This window comes from Amblyraja radiata, chromosome 8 (genome assembly GCF_010909765.2).
Source record: "Amblyraja radiata isolate CabotCenter1 chromosome 8, sAmbRad1.1.pri, whole genome shotgun sequence".
NCBI lineage: Eukaryota > Metazoa > Chordata > Chondrichthyes > Rajiformes > Rajidae > Amblyraja > Amblyraja radiata.
In genome coordinates this window covers 45,251,876-45,270,565 of record NC_045963.1, presented here as the reverse complement: position 1 = coordinate 45,270,565, position 18,690 = coordinate 45,251,876, and the positions used below count along the sequence as shown (strand labels likewise).

At 46.4% G+C, this 18,690-nt stretch overlaps 1 protein-coding gene across 6 annotated transcripts in view; it reads right to left on the bottom strand.

The window, feature by feature from the left end:
• rrbp1 (ribosome binding protein 1) overlaps window positions 1-18,690 on the bottom strand; it is an 89,422-nt gene that overhangs the window by 50,089 nt on the left and 20,643 nt on the right. For all 6 annotated transcript variants that reach the window (XM_033025751.1, XM_033025750.1, XM_033025753.1 and 3 more), the window contains exon 2: window positions 12,945-13,677. In XM_033025751.1, the coding sequence (XP_032881642.1) occupies window positions 12,945-13,653 (709 nt within the window). In that variant the 5' untranslated portion in view covers window positions 13,654-13,677. The remainder of the gene's footprint in view (window positions 1-12,944; window positions 13,678-18,690) is intronic.

Sequence of the window (18,690 nt, the reverse complement as noted above, 5' to 3'; positions counted from 1 at the left end):
GAACTCCAAGCCACCAGTGTGTTAGATCTGTCCCGACGTCGGAGTTTCGACCATCCCGACGAGAGGGCTTGCACATCGGGCTGTCCGTAGCGGCAACTACGGAGGGTCAGGGCCCCAAACACGGGTGAACAAAGGAGGAAGACTGACAACTTTATTGCCTTCTATCACAGTGACGAATGCTTTGGTGGATGTTTAACATAAATTCTATTGTGGGTTGTGATCTTTTTAATTGTATGGCAGCATGGTAACTTATTTCACTGTACCTTCATTGGTGCCTTAATGTGACAATAAATGTGAACAACGAACATAGTCGGATGCTCACCACCTTCCTCTCAACAACAGTCTTCATCATTTCCACCTTAGAAGAAACATGACTTCATCCTGTGGGATTAATTAATCCGGCCGCAAGCAGCATCCAGGTTTTGACCCGCCCCCACCTCTTTCCCACCCTACTCTATCAGTCTGAAGAAGGGTCCTGACCCGAAACACGACCTGTCCATTCCCTCCACAGATGCTGCTTAACTCGTGGCGTTCCTCCAGCACTTGATGTTTTGTTCATTCATTTGTATTTCCTTTTAAAGGACTTTGAACAGTACAGCACAAGAACAGGCCCTTCAGCCCACAATGTCCATACTGAACATGATATCAAGTTCAACCAATCTCCTCTGCCTTCATGTGATCTATATCTCTCCATTCCCTGTGTATCCACGTGCCTATCTAAAAGCCTCAAACACCACTAATGTATCTGCCTTGACCACTGCCCCTGGCAGCACGTTACAGGCACCCACCACCCTCTGTGTAAAAAAAAACATGTCCCACATTTCCTTTAAATTTTTTCCCCCTCTCACCTTAAAGCCATGGCTTCTAGTCTTTGACATTTCCTGTGAATAAAGGTTCTGACTGTCTCCCCTATCTGTGCCTCATCATTTTAACCGGGTCTCCCCTCAGCCTCAATGTTCCAGAGAAAACAATCCAAGTTTGTCTAACCTCCCTTGTAGCTAATACCCACTAATCCATGCAGCATCTGGTAAACCTCTTCTACACATTAGCCTTTATCATTTGCACGCAATAGTAAACATTGAGTTAATCGTTTGCGATTTTTATTTCAAGAAATCAAGGGATATGGGGAGAAGGCAAGCATGGGTTATTGATTGGGGACGATCAGCCGTGATCACAATGAATGGCGGTGCTGGCTCGAAGGGCCGAGTGGCCTCCTCCTGCACCTATGTTTCTATGTTTCTATGCAACTGCCTCACAGCGCCAGAGACCCGGGTTTGATCCTGACTATGTCTGAGTTTGTCTGTCTGAGTTTCTATGTTCTCCCTGTGACCGTGTAGGTTTCATCTGGGTGCTCCAGTTTCCTCCCACACTCCAAAGACGTTCGGGTTTGGCTTCTGTAAATTGTCCCTAATGTGTCGTATAGAACTAGAGTACAGATGATTGCGGGTCAGTGGGCACTTGGTAGACTGAAGGGCCTGTTTCCATGCTGTTTCTGTAAACTAAACTAAATCCCAAAGACGTACAGGTTTGAGGGTTAATGGGCTTCTGTAAATTGTCACTGGTGTGCAGGTAGTGGATGAGAGAGTAGAATAACATAGAACTAGTGTGAACGGGTGATGGATGGTCAGCATGGACTTGGTGGGCTGAAGGGCCTGTCTGCATGCTTTACCTTTAAACAAAACAGTGGAACAACGTTAACTGTGAGGTGACGGCTCTGCTTGCAGTAACTTGTTTGAGGATATTATGTGCACTCTATTCATCAGCAGGTTCAAAGGTCAGCAAATCGACTGCATCAGGAACACAGTCACCTGCATACAGACCAAAGGGTTTAGAAATCTGCTCCTCAGAGCACAGGAAGCTGAGGAATGATCTTATGGAGGTATAAAATCATAAGGGGGAAATATAGGATGAATGAACAGTCATTTATCCAGCATAGGGAATCAAGAACCAGAGGACATCAGTACAAGGTCAGAGTGGAAAGATTTAATAGGAACCTGACAATTGATCACCTGTTCATACTAGTTCTATGTTATCCCACTTCCCCATCCACTCCCAACAAACCAGCGGCAATTTCCTGAGGTCAATTAACCAGCATACCCACACGTCTTTTGGATGTGGAAGGAAACCGGAGACCCCGGAGGAAACCCATGCGGTCACAGGGAGAACATGCAAACTCCACACAGATAGCACCCGAGGTCAGAATTGAAGCCGGATCTCTGGCACTGTGACGCAGCAGCTCTACCAGTAGCACCACTGTGCCGCTCAATATTTTGGGGAAACATGGAACTGCAGATGCTGGTTTACCAAGGAAAGACACAAAGCGCTGGAATAACGGGTCAGGCAGCATCTCCAGAGAACAAGTATCGTATTGTCTGAAGAAGGGTCCCAACCCAAAACGTTACCCATCCATGTTCTCCATGGATGCAGCCCGACCCATTGAGTTATTCCGGCACTAAGTCTTTCCGATATTTTGGGGAAGGAAGTTTTGAAGCTGGGGTAGAGAAGGAACTCTCGGTGTACCAAGGCCACCTCGACATTCAGTGGGCCGTTAAACAGACCGGTGAGGTGATAGGCTGGGCAGCTGTGCTTGTTAGTTTAACATTGCACTTTTAAAATAACATTGCGCTGTATTTTTAAGATAAGAGTTTTAACTCAAATAAAACGTGTGCTGGCAAGTGTGGGAGAGCATGATCCTCTGTGCATCCCAAAATTCCTTGCCAGGAAAGTGATTCAAATTTCAGGCAATCAGCCATAGTCAATGACATTCCAATCACTATATGATTAAATCTCTAAGCTTTAAATGTTTTTAACATATACACATTTGAATGACTTTTAATTGAATGGAATGACAACATTCACAGAGTCATAGCTGACCAAGTTGGCATTCTGGACTGGTCCCATTTGCCTGTATTTGGCCCATAACCCCTTCCTATCCATATATCTGTCCAAATGCCTTTTAAAAGTCATCATTGTATTTGCTTCTTTCGCTTCCTCCACTGCTCATTCCCGATACGGACCACCCACTCTGTGGAAAAGGTTGTCTGAGTTCCCTCTTAAATCTCTCCCCTCTCACCTTAAGCCTGTGCCCTCTAGTTTTTGAAAAAGATTGAGCATTCACTTTACCCATGCTCCTCATGATCTTGTACACCTAAACAACGTCATCCCTTCATCCTTCTATGCTCTAAGGAATAAAGTCCCAGCCTATCCAACCTCTCACTATAACTCAAGCCCACAAGCCCGGGTAACATCCCCGGTGAATGTCTTCTTTGATTGCACTACGGACTTTGGTTTTACACTATTAGAGTCTGGTAACCATTATTAATTTATTGTATTATCGATCATTATATGTTTATCTGAGTGTTATTGTGTTGACAAGCCTGTTAAACTGCAGCAAGTAAGCATTTTATTGCTCTGTTATGACAATCAAACACTCTAGTCACTCTGTTGATAAACAAACATCAAGCTATGATCCACAAAATATTCAGATACCACTCGAGGTATTTTTTTTTAGAAAAGACAGAACCAGTCTCTCACACACTTATTGGATGAGTGAAACTCATCTGGACTGCCTTCCTTAAATAAGGGGACCGAGTCCTGGTGCATTCTCACCAGCACCCTGCAAAATCAGTGCTATACAGCATGGAAACAGGCCCTTCAGTCCTTGTCCATGCTGACCAAGATGCCCCATCTATGCTAGTCCTATTTGCCCATGTTTGGCCCATATCCCTCTAAACCTTTCCTATCACTAAACGATGTTCTAGTACCTGTATTAATTACCTCTTCTGGCAACTCATTCTAGACACCCACCACCCTCTGCATGAAAAGATCTCCCGCCTAGGTTCCTATAAAGTCTTTAATCTTAAACCTATGTCCTCTGGGTTCCCCTACCCTGGGTAAAAGACTGTGTATTCACCCTATCTATTCCGACCAAAACTGAACACAATATCACAAGTGCACAACTACCCTGATGCACTTGCAACTGTTCCACTTCCCCAGAGGCCCAGACTGCCCTCCCTCTGGAATTCCGATCGGACATGAAGAACATCGGCAGGGATTCTTCCCAATCTTGTGCCACGCTTGCACTTCATGAACTGAACACTAGGTGCCGGCCCTCTGCTCATCCACCAGTGCTTTGAAGAAACCGATTCTCATTTCCCCTCTCTCATTCTCCGACGAGAAGCTCTGAAGCTAGGGGGAAAAAACAAAGCAGCGAGCTATTACCCAGAAATTGGCACTAACTAGCACCAGGCACTGGTCAATTGGTGCTAGCAATCTTGAGACCGGTACTAACCAGTTACTTGCAACCAAATCGGTGTTTACCATTGGAGCTGCTGTATGAAGCCAGAGTATAAAACCTTGGCCGTCATTCCAGTGTCAGAATTGCCATGTGTGGACGGAAAGAAGACTCCTACTGCTCTGTGTGCAGTTCCGCTTGCCCCATTACTGAAACGATGCAGAGGTTTTGGAGAGGGCACAGAAGAAGGATTACCAGAGTGTTGCCAAGACTAGAGGGTATTAGATACACGGAGCGGTTAGATTGTTTTCTGTGGAATTTCGGAGGTTCAGGGGAGACCTGATTGAAGTTTATAAAATTATGAGAGGAATGTACAGGGAAGACAGTCAAAACCTTTTTCCCAGGATGGAAATGTCAAAGACGAGAGGACATAGCTTTAAGGTGAGAGGAGCAAAGTTTAAAGTTTTACACACAGAGGGTGGTGGGTGCCTGGAATGCGCTGTCAGTGGTGGTGATGGAGGCAGATACGATAGTGACATTGAAGGGACATTTGGATAAGCACATGAATATACAGGGAATGAAGGGATATGGATCAGGTGCAGGCAGATGAGATCTTTATCTTCACATCATGTTAGCAGCAGACATTGTGGGCTGAAGGGCCTGCTCCTGTCCTGTGCTACATTCTGCAAAGGTAATGAGCAGGGCAGACACCAGGAATAGCAAATGGACAGATGGCGGTTTGGGTCAGGACTCTTCTTCAGACTGATTCGGGATCAGAAACATAGTCTGTCCAGCGCTTTGTGTCCTTCTTTGTAAACTAGCATCTGCAGTTCCTTCTTTATACCCTTTGTGCGAGAGGTTTATCCCTCGAGTCCTTTGAAACCTCCTTCTCTCTTTGTGCCCTCTGGTTTCAGACACTCCTACCATGGGTATACAGACACTGGCCATCGCCCCTATCCGTGGTCTTTGGTTAGAACACACGGCTGTAGAGAGGAGTGGTGCTTCAATGGTTAACCATCCGGCAATCTGCTGACCAGATGTTGTTCTAGTCAAACAAGCGTTGCACTTTTCCCTCTGGAGGGACGGGACTGCATAAGCAAACAGAGGCAGGCAGAGAGGGTGCTGACGTCAGCAAGCCCAGCAAGCCTGCACCCCACTCACTGCGGGAGGGAGAACAAGGCTCCTGCTGGTCCCAAGACTAAGGCAACAGACAGACTCCGAGAGGGCCCCTGAAGTCAGGCTCTGCAAGTCCCAAGGAGCTCACAGCCCTGCTGCCCATCCCCCACCTTGTGGGTCAAGTGGCACTTTCTTTTGAACAGTGCAGTCTCACCTTGTTCAAACATTTAAAGTTCAGCTTCTGAAGGATTAGCAGAAGCAAGCATCCGGGGAGTTTCTCACCACTGTCACTGCTCAACAAACATGGCAGGGAAAAGATCAAGTAGGAACCTCCGGCCTTCTACACACACACATACACACATTTCCTTCTACAATCACTTGTCTTCAGTCTGAAGAAGCGTACCAACCGTAACGTCATCTGTCCATTCCATCCAGTGATGCTGCCTGACCGTAGTAAAGAAAGCAAACTCAAAGACAGCATTTAATTCAAGAGGGCCTGTATACAAAAACAGGGATGTAATTTTGAATCTCTCTCTATAAGGCGCAGGTAAGGCCGCATTTGTAATATTGCAAGCAATTTTGAGCACCATATCTGAGGATGGATGTGTTTGGCTCTGGAGAGGGTCTAGTGTAGGTTTACAAGAATGATTCTAGGAATTAGTAAGTTAACCTATGATGAGCATTTTTCTGCACTAGGCCTGTACTCGCTGGAGTTCAGAAGAATGAGGGGGGACCTCATTGAAACATACAGAATAGTGAAAGTCTTGGATGGAATGGATGTGGGGAGGATGTTGCCACTAGTGGGAGAGTCTAGGACTAGAGATCATAGCCTCAAAATTAAAGGACTTTCTTTTAGGAAGGAGATGAGAAGAAATTTCTTTAGTCAGTGGGTGGTGAATCTGTGGAATTCTTTGCCACAGAAACCTGTGGAGGCCAAGTCAGTGGATATTTTTAAGGCAGAGATAGATAGAATCTTGATTAGTATAGGTGTCAGAGGTTATGGGGAGAAGGCAAGAGAATAGGGTTAGTGGTAGATCAGCCATGATTGAATGGTGGAGTGGACTTGATAGGCCAAATGGCCTAATTCTACTCCTATTCCTCATGACCCGCTGAGTTACTCCAGCACATTGTGCTTTGTTCAAGATACCAGCATCTGCAGTCTCTTATGTTCAGTTCTCATTATACAAAGCTTTTCACTGTACCTCGGTACACATAACAATAATAAACATAAGCTTACGCAGATGGCCACAAGATTGTTTCAGTGTACCTAGCTGTCTTTGTGAATATAGAAACAGAAACTGCTGATGCTGGTTTACAAACAAAAGACACAAAGTGCTGGAGTAGCTCAGCGAGTCAGGCAGCATCTCTGGAGAACATGGATAGGTGACGTTTCTGGTCAGGGCCTTTCTTCAGACTGGTCTTTGAAAATAACATGGTGTGTTAAAGGCAAAGGAAAAATTCCAGCACAGGGGAATTCTTCTTCTTATCCCATGCATCCTTGATGTTTAGTTTTGTGCACGGCCATTGCAACCACATACAATCTCTTTCCTGTAAAAGTATTACTCAAGAGTTTAACAAGGTCTCTGGCATTTCTTCACCTCTGCCTATTCCCAATAAATAAAGGTCTCTGCACGGTAACACAGTGTGTCCCCGACTTCCCAGTGAGCTGCCAGACAACTGTGTCAAAGGGCACCTCTTATAATTTACAAACTAATCTCAAAAAGTCAAAGTCCACAAGGTGCCAGCTGATTTAATGCAAGCGTGCCTTTGCGGGCTGTAAAGCGTTTTTACTGCTTAGGTGTCATCAGGCCAGTGAACACACTTGTGCAGAGCACTGCAGTGCCCCGGAATAGCAGATACCACAAGGCTCATGGAGACCTGGGCCTCCTCCATTGCCAGAGTGAGGCCACACGCAAACCGGAGGAACAGCACCTCATATTCTGCTTGGGTAGCTTACAACCCAATGGTATGAACATTGAATTCTCCAATTTCAGGTAACTAACTATTAACCCCCTCCCCCCTCCCCCATCTGGTTTCGCACCCATTGTTTCCCATTCTCCCCCCCCCCCCGACACCTATATTCCTTCCTCTGGCTTCATAATCTTACCTCAAACTTTGTGTCTATTCATCTCTGGCCTTTGTCCAACCATCTGCCAATCACACCTCCCTCATCTGTATCCACCTATCACTTGCCATAATACTAGAACTATGACAGAAGTAGCGTGAGGCACGACAAGCAGGAAGGCCATGATGGGGGGGGGGGGGGGGGGAAGGGATCAGAGGGATCTACAGGAGGCACCAACATCAAAGACCCACACCACACTGGCCACGCTCTCATCTCCACGCCACCATCAAGAAGGTGGTGCAGGAGCCAGAAAAGCATGACCTCCAGGTTCAAGAACAGCTTCATCCCAGCAACCTTCAGGCCCTTGAACACTACACAACACTAACCTCAGCAACTATGATCTTTTATAGACTACTAGACCAAGGGCAGACCCGTTGGGTCTGCTCCCCCAACGCAGCCGTTCCCTACCCGTAGCCCCCACGGGAGACGTGGTCCTCCAACTCAAGCGGCTCAGGAATGAGCAGTGCGGCTGGTTTTAAATGGCGTCTTTGAGGCGAGATGCGGGCGCCAGCAGCCGTTATGGTCGCTGGCCAGCAGGAGGCGACAAAATGAGTGAGTGGGGGGAGAAGGATTTAATGAAAAATGTGGACATAAATATAACGAAATCTAATGAGCAGTGGATAGTTGGAATGAAAAGTGAAATGTCTACCGAAATGGCTGCTTCTATGGGTGAGAAGCCAGTTTATTTGTGAAATATTGGGGGGTGGGGGGGGGGGGAGAAGGATTTGATTAAAAAGATGTACTTAAACACGACAAAATGTAATGAGGAGCGGATACTTAGAAAGAAAAGTGAAATCTCTACCGAAATGGAAAAGATCTCGGCGATTGTGCGTCTGGATTTGGCATGGCAAGGAATCAAAGGAAGAAATGCAGCCGGCAGCCGTACATGTAAATGGATCCATTCCGATTGGACATCTGCGAGCATCGGCCATTCCGATTGGACATCTGCGAGTATTGGGCATTGTGACATCACACGATGGAACGAATCGAAAGGGAGAAAGGCAGCCGGACGGCAGGCGGCAGCCACAGAGTTTTATATAATAATAGAAGATAGATAGATAGATATTTGGTTGCTCTACGGGCTTAGGTTTTTTGGACTAGTGGAACAGTTATTAATGTATTGTACTTTTATTATATTTATATAATAAAAGGACATTTTACCACCAGGGGTGCCGCACGATTGCCAGCCTTGCCAACAGTCGGTTTGTTTTTTCGTCTTTTTAATGTGTGTTTAAAGTCTGTGCAAATGCTCTCCGGTTTGTTTTATGTGGGGGGGAAGGGGAAACTTTTTTTCCCCCAGTTTCTTACCTTGCTGGAAATGCGATTAATTTTCGGATCACATTCTCGGCCTCCCATCCATCGATGGAGCTGGAGGCCTCCTCGGACTGACCTTGGGCCTCTCCCGCGGGGTGTGGACTTACATCGGAGTCGATCCCTTGCCTGGGATCGCTCCAACCGCAGCCCGGCACGAGGTTCGTCGTCCAGCGCGGGGGAGCTGACATCCCCCCCCCCCCCCCGATGCAGGAGCTGATCACCTCGACGTGGCTACGGGAGTCAAGATTATCCTGTCAACGGAGGGCTCGAGGCCCCAGACCGCGGGAGAGCAAGGGGAAGAGATTGAACTTTTTTTTGCCTTCCCATTACAGTGAGGAATGTGGAGGAGTCTCTGTGATGGATGTTTATGTTAAAATGTGTTTTGTGTGTTCCGTTGCTTTTTATTTGTATGACTGACTTGGCAAATGAGATTCCTCGTATGTTGCAAAACACACTTGGCTAATAAAGTATTATTGTGATTGTGATTGTGATAATAAAAAGTGTGTGCGTGTGGGCGCCATTGGATTTACAGGCCTCTTAAGCTGCTGCAAGAAAGAATGTCACCGTTCCGTTGCCTGTGCCTATGACAATTAAACATTCTTGATTTTTATTCTACCTTAGCGTTAACAAACCTCCTCCAGATTATTGGGTTGACAAAATCCTGCTTGCTGCATGGTGAGCCTGCACAGGGTTAAGAGGCAGCAGGAAGTGCAGCCCAATGACACACACTCTGCCCATGTTTCTGGGCATTCAATGCACAGAAGACCCAGGAATAGTGAGCGATATTTCAAACCATATAAACAGGAAAGGGGCAGTAATCAGGGAATTAGCCACTTTCTGTGGGGCCTGAAACTATGAGACCATTTCCTGCAGTTATGTACAGCCAAGGACAGCAAAGGTAGAAGATGAATACACACAAGACCCTTTGGCCCTCTGTGTTGTCTCTTTGACAGGGTCTCAGTGCCTCTGCCTATATACGGGGATTCCACAATCCCATCAATCCCCTTCATGATTTTATACACCTCTATAAGATTATCCCTCAGTCTCCTGCACTTCCAAGAAATAAGGTCCTAGCCTGCCCAAGGCTTAGGAAGTTCGGCATGTCCTGAAGAACCCTCACCAACACTTACAGATGCGCCATAGAAGTATTCAATCGGGATGTCTCACAACATGGTTTGGGAATCACTCCAAGACAGCAAGAAATTGCAGAGTTGTGGATGCAGCCCATACCATCACACAAACTGATCTCCCTTCCATTGACTCCATCTACACTTCACGCTGCCACAGGGAGGCCACCAGCATAATCAAGGACCAGCATAATCACTACCTCTTGTCCTCTCTCCCATCAGGCAAGAGGTACAGAAGTGAGAAAATGCATACCTCCAGATTCAGGGACAGTTTCTCCCCAGCTGTTACTAGGCAACTAAACCATCCGATCACTAACTAGAGAGCGGTCCTGACCTACCATCATCCTCATTGGACACCCTCGGACTATCTTTAATCGGACTTTACTGAACTTCACAGTTTAGTTTTAGTTTTAGAGATACAGCACGGAAACAGGCCATTCGGCCCACCGAGTCCGCACGGACCAGCGATCCCCGCACATTAACACTAGGAATATGCCATTTATGCTAATAAGGGGAAGGCCATTTAGAACGGAGATGAGGAAAAACTTTTTCACCCAGAGAGTTGAGAATCTGCGGAATTCTCTGGATGCTTTCAAGAGAGAGTTAGGGGATATGGAGAGTCATGGGAGATGGCGATAAGGCAGAAACGGGGTGCTGATGTGGATAATCAGCCATGATTATATTGAATGGCAGTGCTGGCTCGAAGGGCAAAATGGCCTACTCCAGCACCTATTGTCTATCGTCCACACAATAAGGACAATTTTATATTTACACCAAGCTAATTAACCTACAAACCTGTACGTCATTGGTGTGTGGGAGGAAACCGAAGATCTCGGAGAAAAACCCACACGGTCACGGGGAGAAGGTACAAACTCCATACAGACAGCACCCGTAGTTGGGATCGAACCCGGGTCTCCAGCACTGTAAGGCAGCAACTCAACACTGTGCCGCCCTATCCTTGCTGTCATCCTGCACTAAATGTACCCTTTATCCTGTATCTGAATGCTGTGGGTGGCTTGTTTGTAGTCACCGGATGACCGGATAGCACGCTAAAAGCTTTCCACTTTCCACTAAACAATAAATTAAACTACCTCTCTCTGTAGCTCTAGCCCTGGATTGCTGACAACATCCTTGTAAATCTTCTCTGCACTCTTTCCAGGTTAATGACATTTTGACCCAGAAACATTTTGCCGCTCCTTCACCGGGGCTGGGTGACAATCCTGCAACTCCTAGCAGCATCGTGGATATACTCACACCACGGACGGCAGCGGTTCACGAAGGCTGCCACCTTCTACCAGGCAACTAGGAATGAGCAATTAAATGCTGGCACAGCCTTGAATTAATCAAAGTAGATTTAGCAAGGTTACGCCTGATAAATCTTTAGCAGTTAGATCAAAATCGCCAACAACAGCCAGCAAGATTTAGCTAGTTAATTTTGCTTCAAAGATGTTATGATAAGCAGGTTGCCATGGTTACCGACAAGGTGTCCGCTGTAGTTCATAATATAGAAAGACAAAAAAAAAGAACTGCACAAGCTGGAAATCTGAAATGAAGACAAGACACCCAAGGGATCAAACAGCATCTGTGGAGTGAAGCAATCTTGTAGATGGTCAAACCTGAAAACTCTGGTTCTCTCCGTGGATGGTGCTGTACCTGCCAAATATTTACTGCATTTTCAACTTAAAAGGTATTGCTTTACTCCCACAGCCCAATGACCTGTTGGCTGTCGGGTTAATTGGTCACAGTAAACTGTGCTTCATGAGTAGCTAAATTGATCAAAATCAGTGGTGATGAGGGAGTTCAAGGGGATGTGAGGAAGAATAAAATGGTATTAGTATGTGATTATTATACTATGGGTCTGTGGGATAATTGGCCTCGTTAAATGAATGAATGAATGAATACGTTTATTGGCCAAGTATGTACACGTACAAGGAATTTGCCTTGGTGCCCCTAGTGTGTAGGGAATGGATGTGAAAGTGAGATAACATAGAACTAGTGTGAATGATGATCAATGGTCCAACTCTGAGGGCCAAAGGGCCCGTTTCCTTGCTGTATCTCTAAACTTAACATAATAAAAGGTGCTCGATGGCTGGCCAAAGATCCTGATTCTAAACTTTATAATCCAACCTATGATATGCTTGTCTTCGTTGGTCGGGGCATTTAATACAAGAGTCAGAAAGTCAGGACTTTGATGAAGGATGCAGAGGATTTGGAAAGGGCGCAGAGGAGGTTTACCAGAATGATGCCTGGATTAAAGGGTATTAGCACCAGTGAGAAGTTGGTTAGACGTGAATTGTTTTTACTGGAAAACAGTGGGAAGACCTGATAGAAGTATATAAATTATGAGATGCTCAAGTACGGTAGACAGTCAGAACATTGTTTCCTAGGAAGCAAATATCTAATACTAGAGGGCATAACATTAAGGTGAGGGGAAAAGTTTAAAGGAGATGTGAGGGCAAGAATTTAAAAAACACAGGCAGTGACGAGTGCCTGGAACGTGCTGCCAGGAGTGGTGGTGGAGGCAGATACAATAGGGCGATTTAAAGAGGTTTTTAGGTAGGGACGTGGATATGCAGGGAGTGGAGGGATTGGGATTATGTGCAATTTGGTATCTTGTTCTGCACAGACATTGTGGACTGAAGGGCCTGTCCCTGTGTTGTACTGTTCTATGGAGACACGTGGAACTGCAGATGCTGGTTTACAAAAAAGACACAAAATGCTGAAGTAACTCAGCAGACCAGGCAGCTTCTCCGGAGAACATGGATAGGTGACGTATCGGGTCGGACTGATGAAAGGTCCCGACCCGAAACATCACCTAACCACGTTCTCCAGAGATGCTGCCTGACCCACTGAGTTACTTCTGCACAGGGCGTTCTTTGTTCTCCAACTCTAAGGGGATGATAACTGAATTGGAGGAGGGAGGGAGGGAGGGAGGGAGGGTGAAGACATTTCAGACAAATAAGCAGCTTTGCAACAGCGTGAGGACTAGGGACCATCCCACAGAGGGCAGACCTCTCCAAATGCTCACCGGGTTCGGACTTTTTCTTGGGTGCCACCTTCTTCTTTGCCGGACCTTCCTGCTTTGGCTCATCTTGGCTGGCGGAGGCGTCTGGCTTCTTGGCACCCGGAGTGGGAGGGGCGGCGGCTAGTGGGGTACTCAGCTGGGACCCCACCGGTGGAACGGCCATCACAGGCACCTCCCTGCTGACTGGCTCCAGCAAGGGGCTGGCGATGGGGGGCTGCCTGGCAATGCCCACTCCCGTGGCCGGGGCTGGAACCGAACCGGGGGCTGGATCCACTTTAGCGACCTTCTTCTCCTTCCTCCTCTTCTCTTTGGAGGCCGGGGGAGGAGACGACTCGGGGGTAGGGGCAGGAGGAGCGGGGGCAGCGACGGCCAGGATGGGAGTCTCCACGCTCGGCACAATGACAGCTTCCACTTCTCCCTCGGCCTCAGAAACATCGGGCACTGGTTCAGTCTCCGGGATTCTCCCATTGGCCTTCTCCTCACGTTTCTTCACCTTTCCCTTCTTGTCCACAGACTTCTCCTTCTTCTTCTTCTCTGACCTGGCCTGCAGGGCTTTCTCCTGCTCCCGTTTCTGCTTGGCCAAGGCCTCTTCATATGAGGTTTCTTTCATGGAGAAGGTGGAGACCAGGAATATCCCGATGGCGGAGATGACCATGAAACCGCCGAACACCATGAAGCCCAACGTCTGTGGGTCGTAGATGTCCATCTTCATTCAATCCTTGCTTTCCTGCCCAACCTGCAAAAGCAACACAAGAAGAACAGTGATACTGAGGTTAAGGGGCCACCAAGTTTAACACCAAGTTTAGGTTTATTATTGTCACGTGTACCAAGGCAGAGTGACGAGCTTTTTGTTATGTGCTATCCAGTCAAAGGCAAGACTACACAAGAGCCGCCCACTGTGTACAGATACGGGATGATGGGTATAATGTTTAGTGCAAGATAAAGTATAATAGTCAGGTTAAAGAGAGTTCAAAGGTTCCCAATGAGATAGAGGGGAGGTCAGGGCCGCTCTCTAGCTGGTGAGAGGACGGTTCAGTTGCCTTGGTCACGTGTACAGTGAAAAGCTTTGTTTTGCATGCTATCCAAACTGATCAGATAATACTGTACGTTAATACAATCAAACTCAAGTACTATAAGTCTAGCTAAGGGGAAGATAGAGTATAGTTCTCAGCATTGTGGCTTGTCAATTCCAGAGACAAAGTCTCATGTCCACAATGGGGTAGAGGTGAACCGGGCAGCACCCTAGCTTAGCTCAGAAGCCCGACAGAGGAAGAAGCTGTTCCAGAGTCTGGCAGTGCTCGTTTTCAAGCTTCTGTACCTTCTACCTGACGGGAGCGGGGAGGAGGAATGACTGGGGTGGGACAAGTCTATGATTCTTTTGGCTGCTTTTCCGAGGCAGCATGAATTGTGGACGGAGTCGATGGTGGGGATCCTATCGCCGCTGAGCCAAGCCACTCTTTGAGCGCGACATAGAATGCAGCATTGTTACACGGTGCCAGGATTAAGGCGTATCGAGTTCCCCATCTGCATTTTGTCTGCTTGCTCCGACTTTAAATCCCATACAAAGTGGAGAAGTCCTATGAAATGACGGAGGGGATGTAAAAATACCCCCCCCCCCCCCTCACAATCCCCCCCTCTTCCCCATCTAGAGACAGTGAGGGAGGAAAAAGTGCTGAATTGTAGGCTTCACTTCTTCACTCAATTCCCCAGCCCTCCACCCCCATAGCAAGTAAGTAAATATTTATTCTTGACTGAGCCAAGCAGACTTAACTCCCAGCCCCGATTACAGGAGTCTGGAATTTTAAGCTCTTGGTGCTTTCAGGCAAGAAACACAAGATGACTGCACAGAAAACTCTGTAACTGTCAGAATTACAAGAGGGGAAAAAATACAATTCACAAAGGAAGAGCTCGCTGAAGAAACAGTGCATGTTATTGTGGAACAGATCAAGGCTTGCAGGGGTGTGAGCAGTAGCTTCAGTACACAGCACAGACAGGTCAGGGGTTCTGTAGGTGATCGGAGAGGGGCGATTGGAAAGTGACTCTTCCCCACACAGGACACACCGGTTTTAAACTTAGTGACTAATCGTCCTCCAGCCAACTCTGCTCAGCTTTCCAAGTGCAGTACAAGGCAGATGCCCAAACCTTGCTACCTCTACCCTCTCCCCCTTTCTCTCTCTCTCTCTAAACCTCCTCCCTTCTACCTCTGCCTCCTCTCTCTCTCTCCCTCCCTCACTATCTCGCTTCCTAGTCCCCCCCCGCCCCTCTCTCTCCGCCCCACCCCCTTTTACACCATTTTTGGAAACACATCATTGAATCATATAGGTAAAGGTTTCTCATTGTATCTTGGTAAATGAGACAGGCAGCACAGTGGTACAGCAGGTAGAGCCGCTGCCTCAGTGCCAGAGACCTGACCTCAAAGTCTGTGTGGACTTTGCACGTTGTCCATGTGACCGTGTGGGTTTTCTCCTGGTGCTCTAGATTCCTCCCACATCCCAAAGACGTGCAGGTTTGTAGGTTAATTGGTGTCTGTAAATTATATCTAGTGTGTAAGGGGTGGATGAGATGGGATAACAGAAGCAAGGAACTGCAGACACTGGTTTATAAAAAAAGAAACAAGGAGCTGGAGTGACCTAGCGTCTCAGGCAGCATCTCCTAGAGACCGAAGAAGGGTCCCGACCCAAAACATCACATATCCATGTCTTCCAGAGATGCTACCTGACCCAGAGTTTCTCTAGCACTTTGTGGCTTCTTTTGAAATGACATAGAACTAGTGTGAACAGGTGATTGATTGTCGGCATGGACTTGATGGGCCAAAGGGCCTGTTTCCATGCTCTATCTCTAGAGTCCAAACTATTAAACCAATACCACCAGGAAAGTTGCAAGCTGTCATTAAACTCTCTTCCAATGATGTGTCACTTCTTCAAGGAACTTCCTTGAGGCTTGTGTCTTTTCTGAAGCATTTGACAATGTTTCCCAACAGCCCTGCCTCTTGTTGATCATGAATCAAGGTGTGATTACTTGGCCATGAGATGACTCGGCAGGTTATACTACATTACAGCTGCTGCAATACACACATATTAACTCCGTCTCTGACTCACGGATGCTGACTGAATGCGTTGTTAATGCGTGTTTGAGCTGGGAGTGTGCGTCTCTACAGGTTTCATAAAGGAGGTCCTGCTTACGTTGGCTGACAGCAACTCAACAACTTAAAAATAAATTCCATCAGCGGTGTGCTCAAAGTGCAGCAGAGGTTAGAAACAGGGGTTTCTTAATACTTGAGGATGAGAGATGCCACAAATACTGATGCCAAGTCACTTAGCTAATATTTGCATAGATATTGTAATTATAACCACAGCAGATAAAATCGTTGGAATACAAAGTCAATGTTGGAGTACAAAGTCAATGCTCAGTCATTTCAATGGTACAGCTGTATTTTCTTATCTTATCAAGTTAAGAGTACAAAATAGGAATCCCTGTACAAACTATGTTCTTAACCTGGGCACAGCCCACACCCATTCCGTGCCTGCATTTGGCTCATCTTTAGTTTGTCAACTTTCCTTCTTTCTGTTCCTTTCTGTTTCCTGGACCCAGCACATCAAAGCAATTACCTGTGGGCGTACAGTGGCACAGCGGGTAGAGCCACTGCCTCACAGCAACAGAGGCCTAGGTTCATCCTGACCTCAGGTGGTATCTGTGTGGAGTTTGCACCTTCCCCGTGACCACATGGGTTTCCTCCGGGTGCTCTGGTTTCCTCCCACATCCCAAATACGCTCTGTAAATTGCCCCTAGTGTATAGGAAGTGGATGTCTGCGCTGAACATGATGCCAAGACCAACCCTTATCTGCCTGCACACAGTCCAAATCCCTCCATACTCTGCATATCCATGTGCTTATCCAAAAGTCTCTTCCTCCACCACCACCCCTGGCGGCGCAATCCAGGCACCCACTCCTTTCTGTGTGAAAAAAAAAACTTGGCCTGCACATCTCCTTTAAATGTTGCCCCTCTCAACTTATAGCCATGCCCTCAGGTCCTTGACATTTCCACCATGGGACTAAAGGTTCTAACTGTTCTAGACTGGCGACGTTTTAGGTCAGAACACTGTTTGTAGAGGGGGAAGAAAGCAGGAAGAGAGGTGGGGACAAGAAAAAGTGATAGGTGGATACAGGTGAGGGGAGGTTTGATTGGCAGATGGCTGGATAAAGGTCAGAAATGAAAAGACAGTGTGCAATAACGGTAGAAAAACCTCAAAATGTGAATCCAGAGGAAGGAATATAAGTGGAAGGGGAAAAAAAAGAGGGGATGTGGTTGTTTATAGATCGAAGGGCCGAATGGCCTACTCTTGCACCTATTTTCTATGTTTCTATGTTTATAGGTTAGTTACCTAAAGTTGAATTCAATGTTCATACCTAATGATATGGTTTATTACTATCACGTGTACCAAGATACAATGACAAGCTTTTGTTTGCATGTTGTTCAATTATCTGTGTGTTGTTGCATTTACAGGCCTGGTTTTCTGGTGCAAGCAAGAATTGAACTGTTCCATTGTTGGTACATGTGACAATTTACACACTTAACTCTTGAAAGTGAACCGTTTTCTCCTTCCGTAGCTCTTCAAAAGAATCTACAACTAGAAGTCACCGTTTATAAATGAGACCCTCATCCACTTCAAGACAAGAAGTGGTGAAATTTTCCCACTCAATGGCTGAAGGTCTTTGGACCTCTCTGTCCCAAGTATGGTGGAAGACAGATTATTTGAATAAATAGTCACTAAATTGTTAAATTCTTGATAAGCCATGAGGTGAAAGATTACGAGGGTTGCAGGAATGTCGAACTGACATTACAATCAGATCAACCGTGATCGTATTAAGTGGCCTAGTCTGCTCACAGTACAAAGGGTTGCATGTATTCAAAGTGTAAAGACTGTCATCTCCCTTTCATTAAGCAACAAAATTCTGGCACTAAATTATGCACATGTAGACAAAGCATTAATTATACACAAGATAACGCCAATGCTGGAAGCTTGAGCAAAATACAAAGTGCTGGAGGAACTCAGCGGGTCAGGCAGCATCTGTGGAGGCAATGGACAGAATATGTTGGTGACATGCCAAATTTCTTCAGTCTCCCGAGGAAGTAGAGGTGTTGGGATTTTTTTTTGGCTGTCACTTCAAAGTGGTTGTCCATGCCAGATTGTTGGTCATGTTTATGCCTGGGAATTTGAAGCTCCTAGCCTTGCGAATAGTGGAGAGGCTTTAAGACTGGGGTTTCCAACCTTTTTCGTCCCGTTTATCACTGGCAACTTTAATAGCACATAACAATGTTATTTCACTTATTTATGAACAACTAATGATGAACAGGTACTGGTATACTAGAACCAAACACAGTCAGTCAATGAGAAAAAATATGTACAAATCCAGAATCAACAAATTTACCCCCTGGTAGGTGAAATTTATCGCCTGATGATATATTAACCTCAGGTAGGGAACCCTTGCTTGAGGATACAAAGTTATAGACACGTGTCTATAACTGTCAAGAACTGCAGATGCTGATTCACAAAAAAAGAGACAAGGTGCTGGAGTAACTCAGATAGCAGTGGCACAGCTGTAGTGTTGCAGCTTTACAATGCCAGAAATCCAGGTTTGATCCTGACTGCAGGTGATGCCAGTACGGAGTTTATACGTTCTCCCAGTGACCTGCGTGGGTTTTCACTGGGATCTCTGGTTTCCTCCACAAATCCAAAGACGTACAGGTT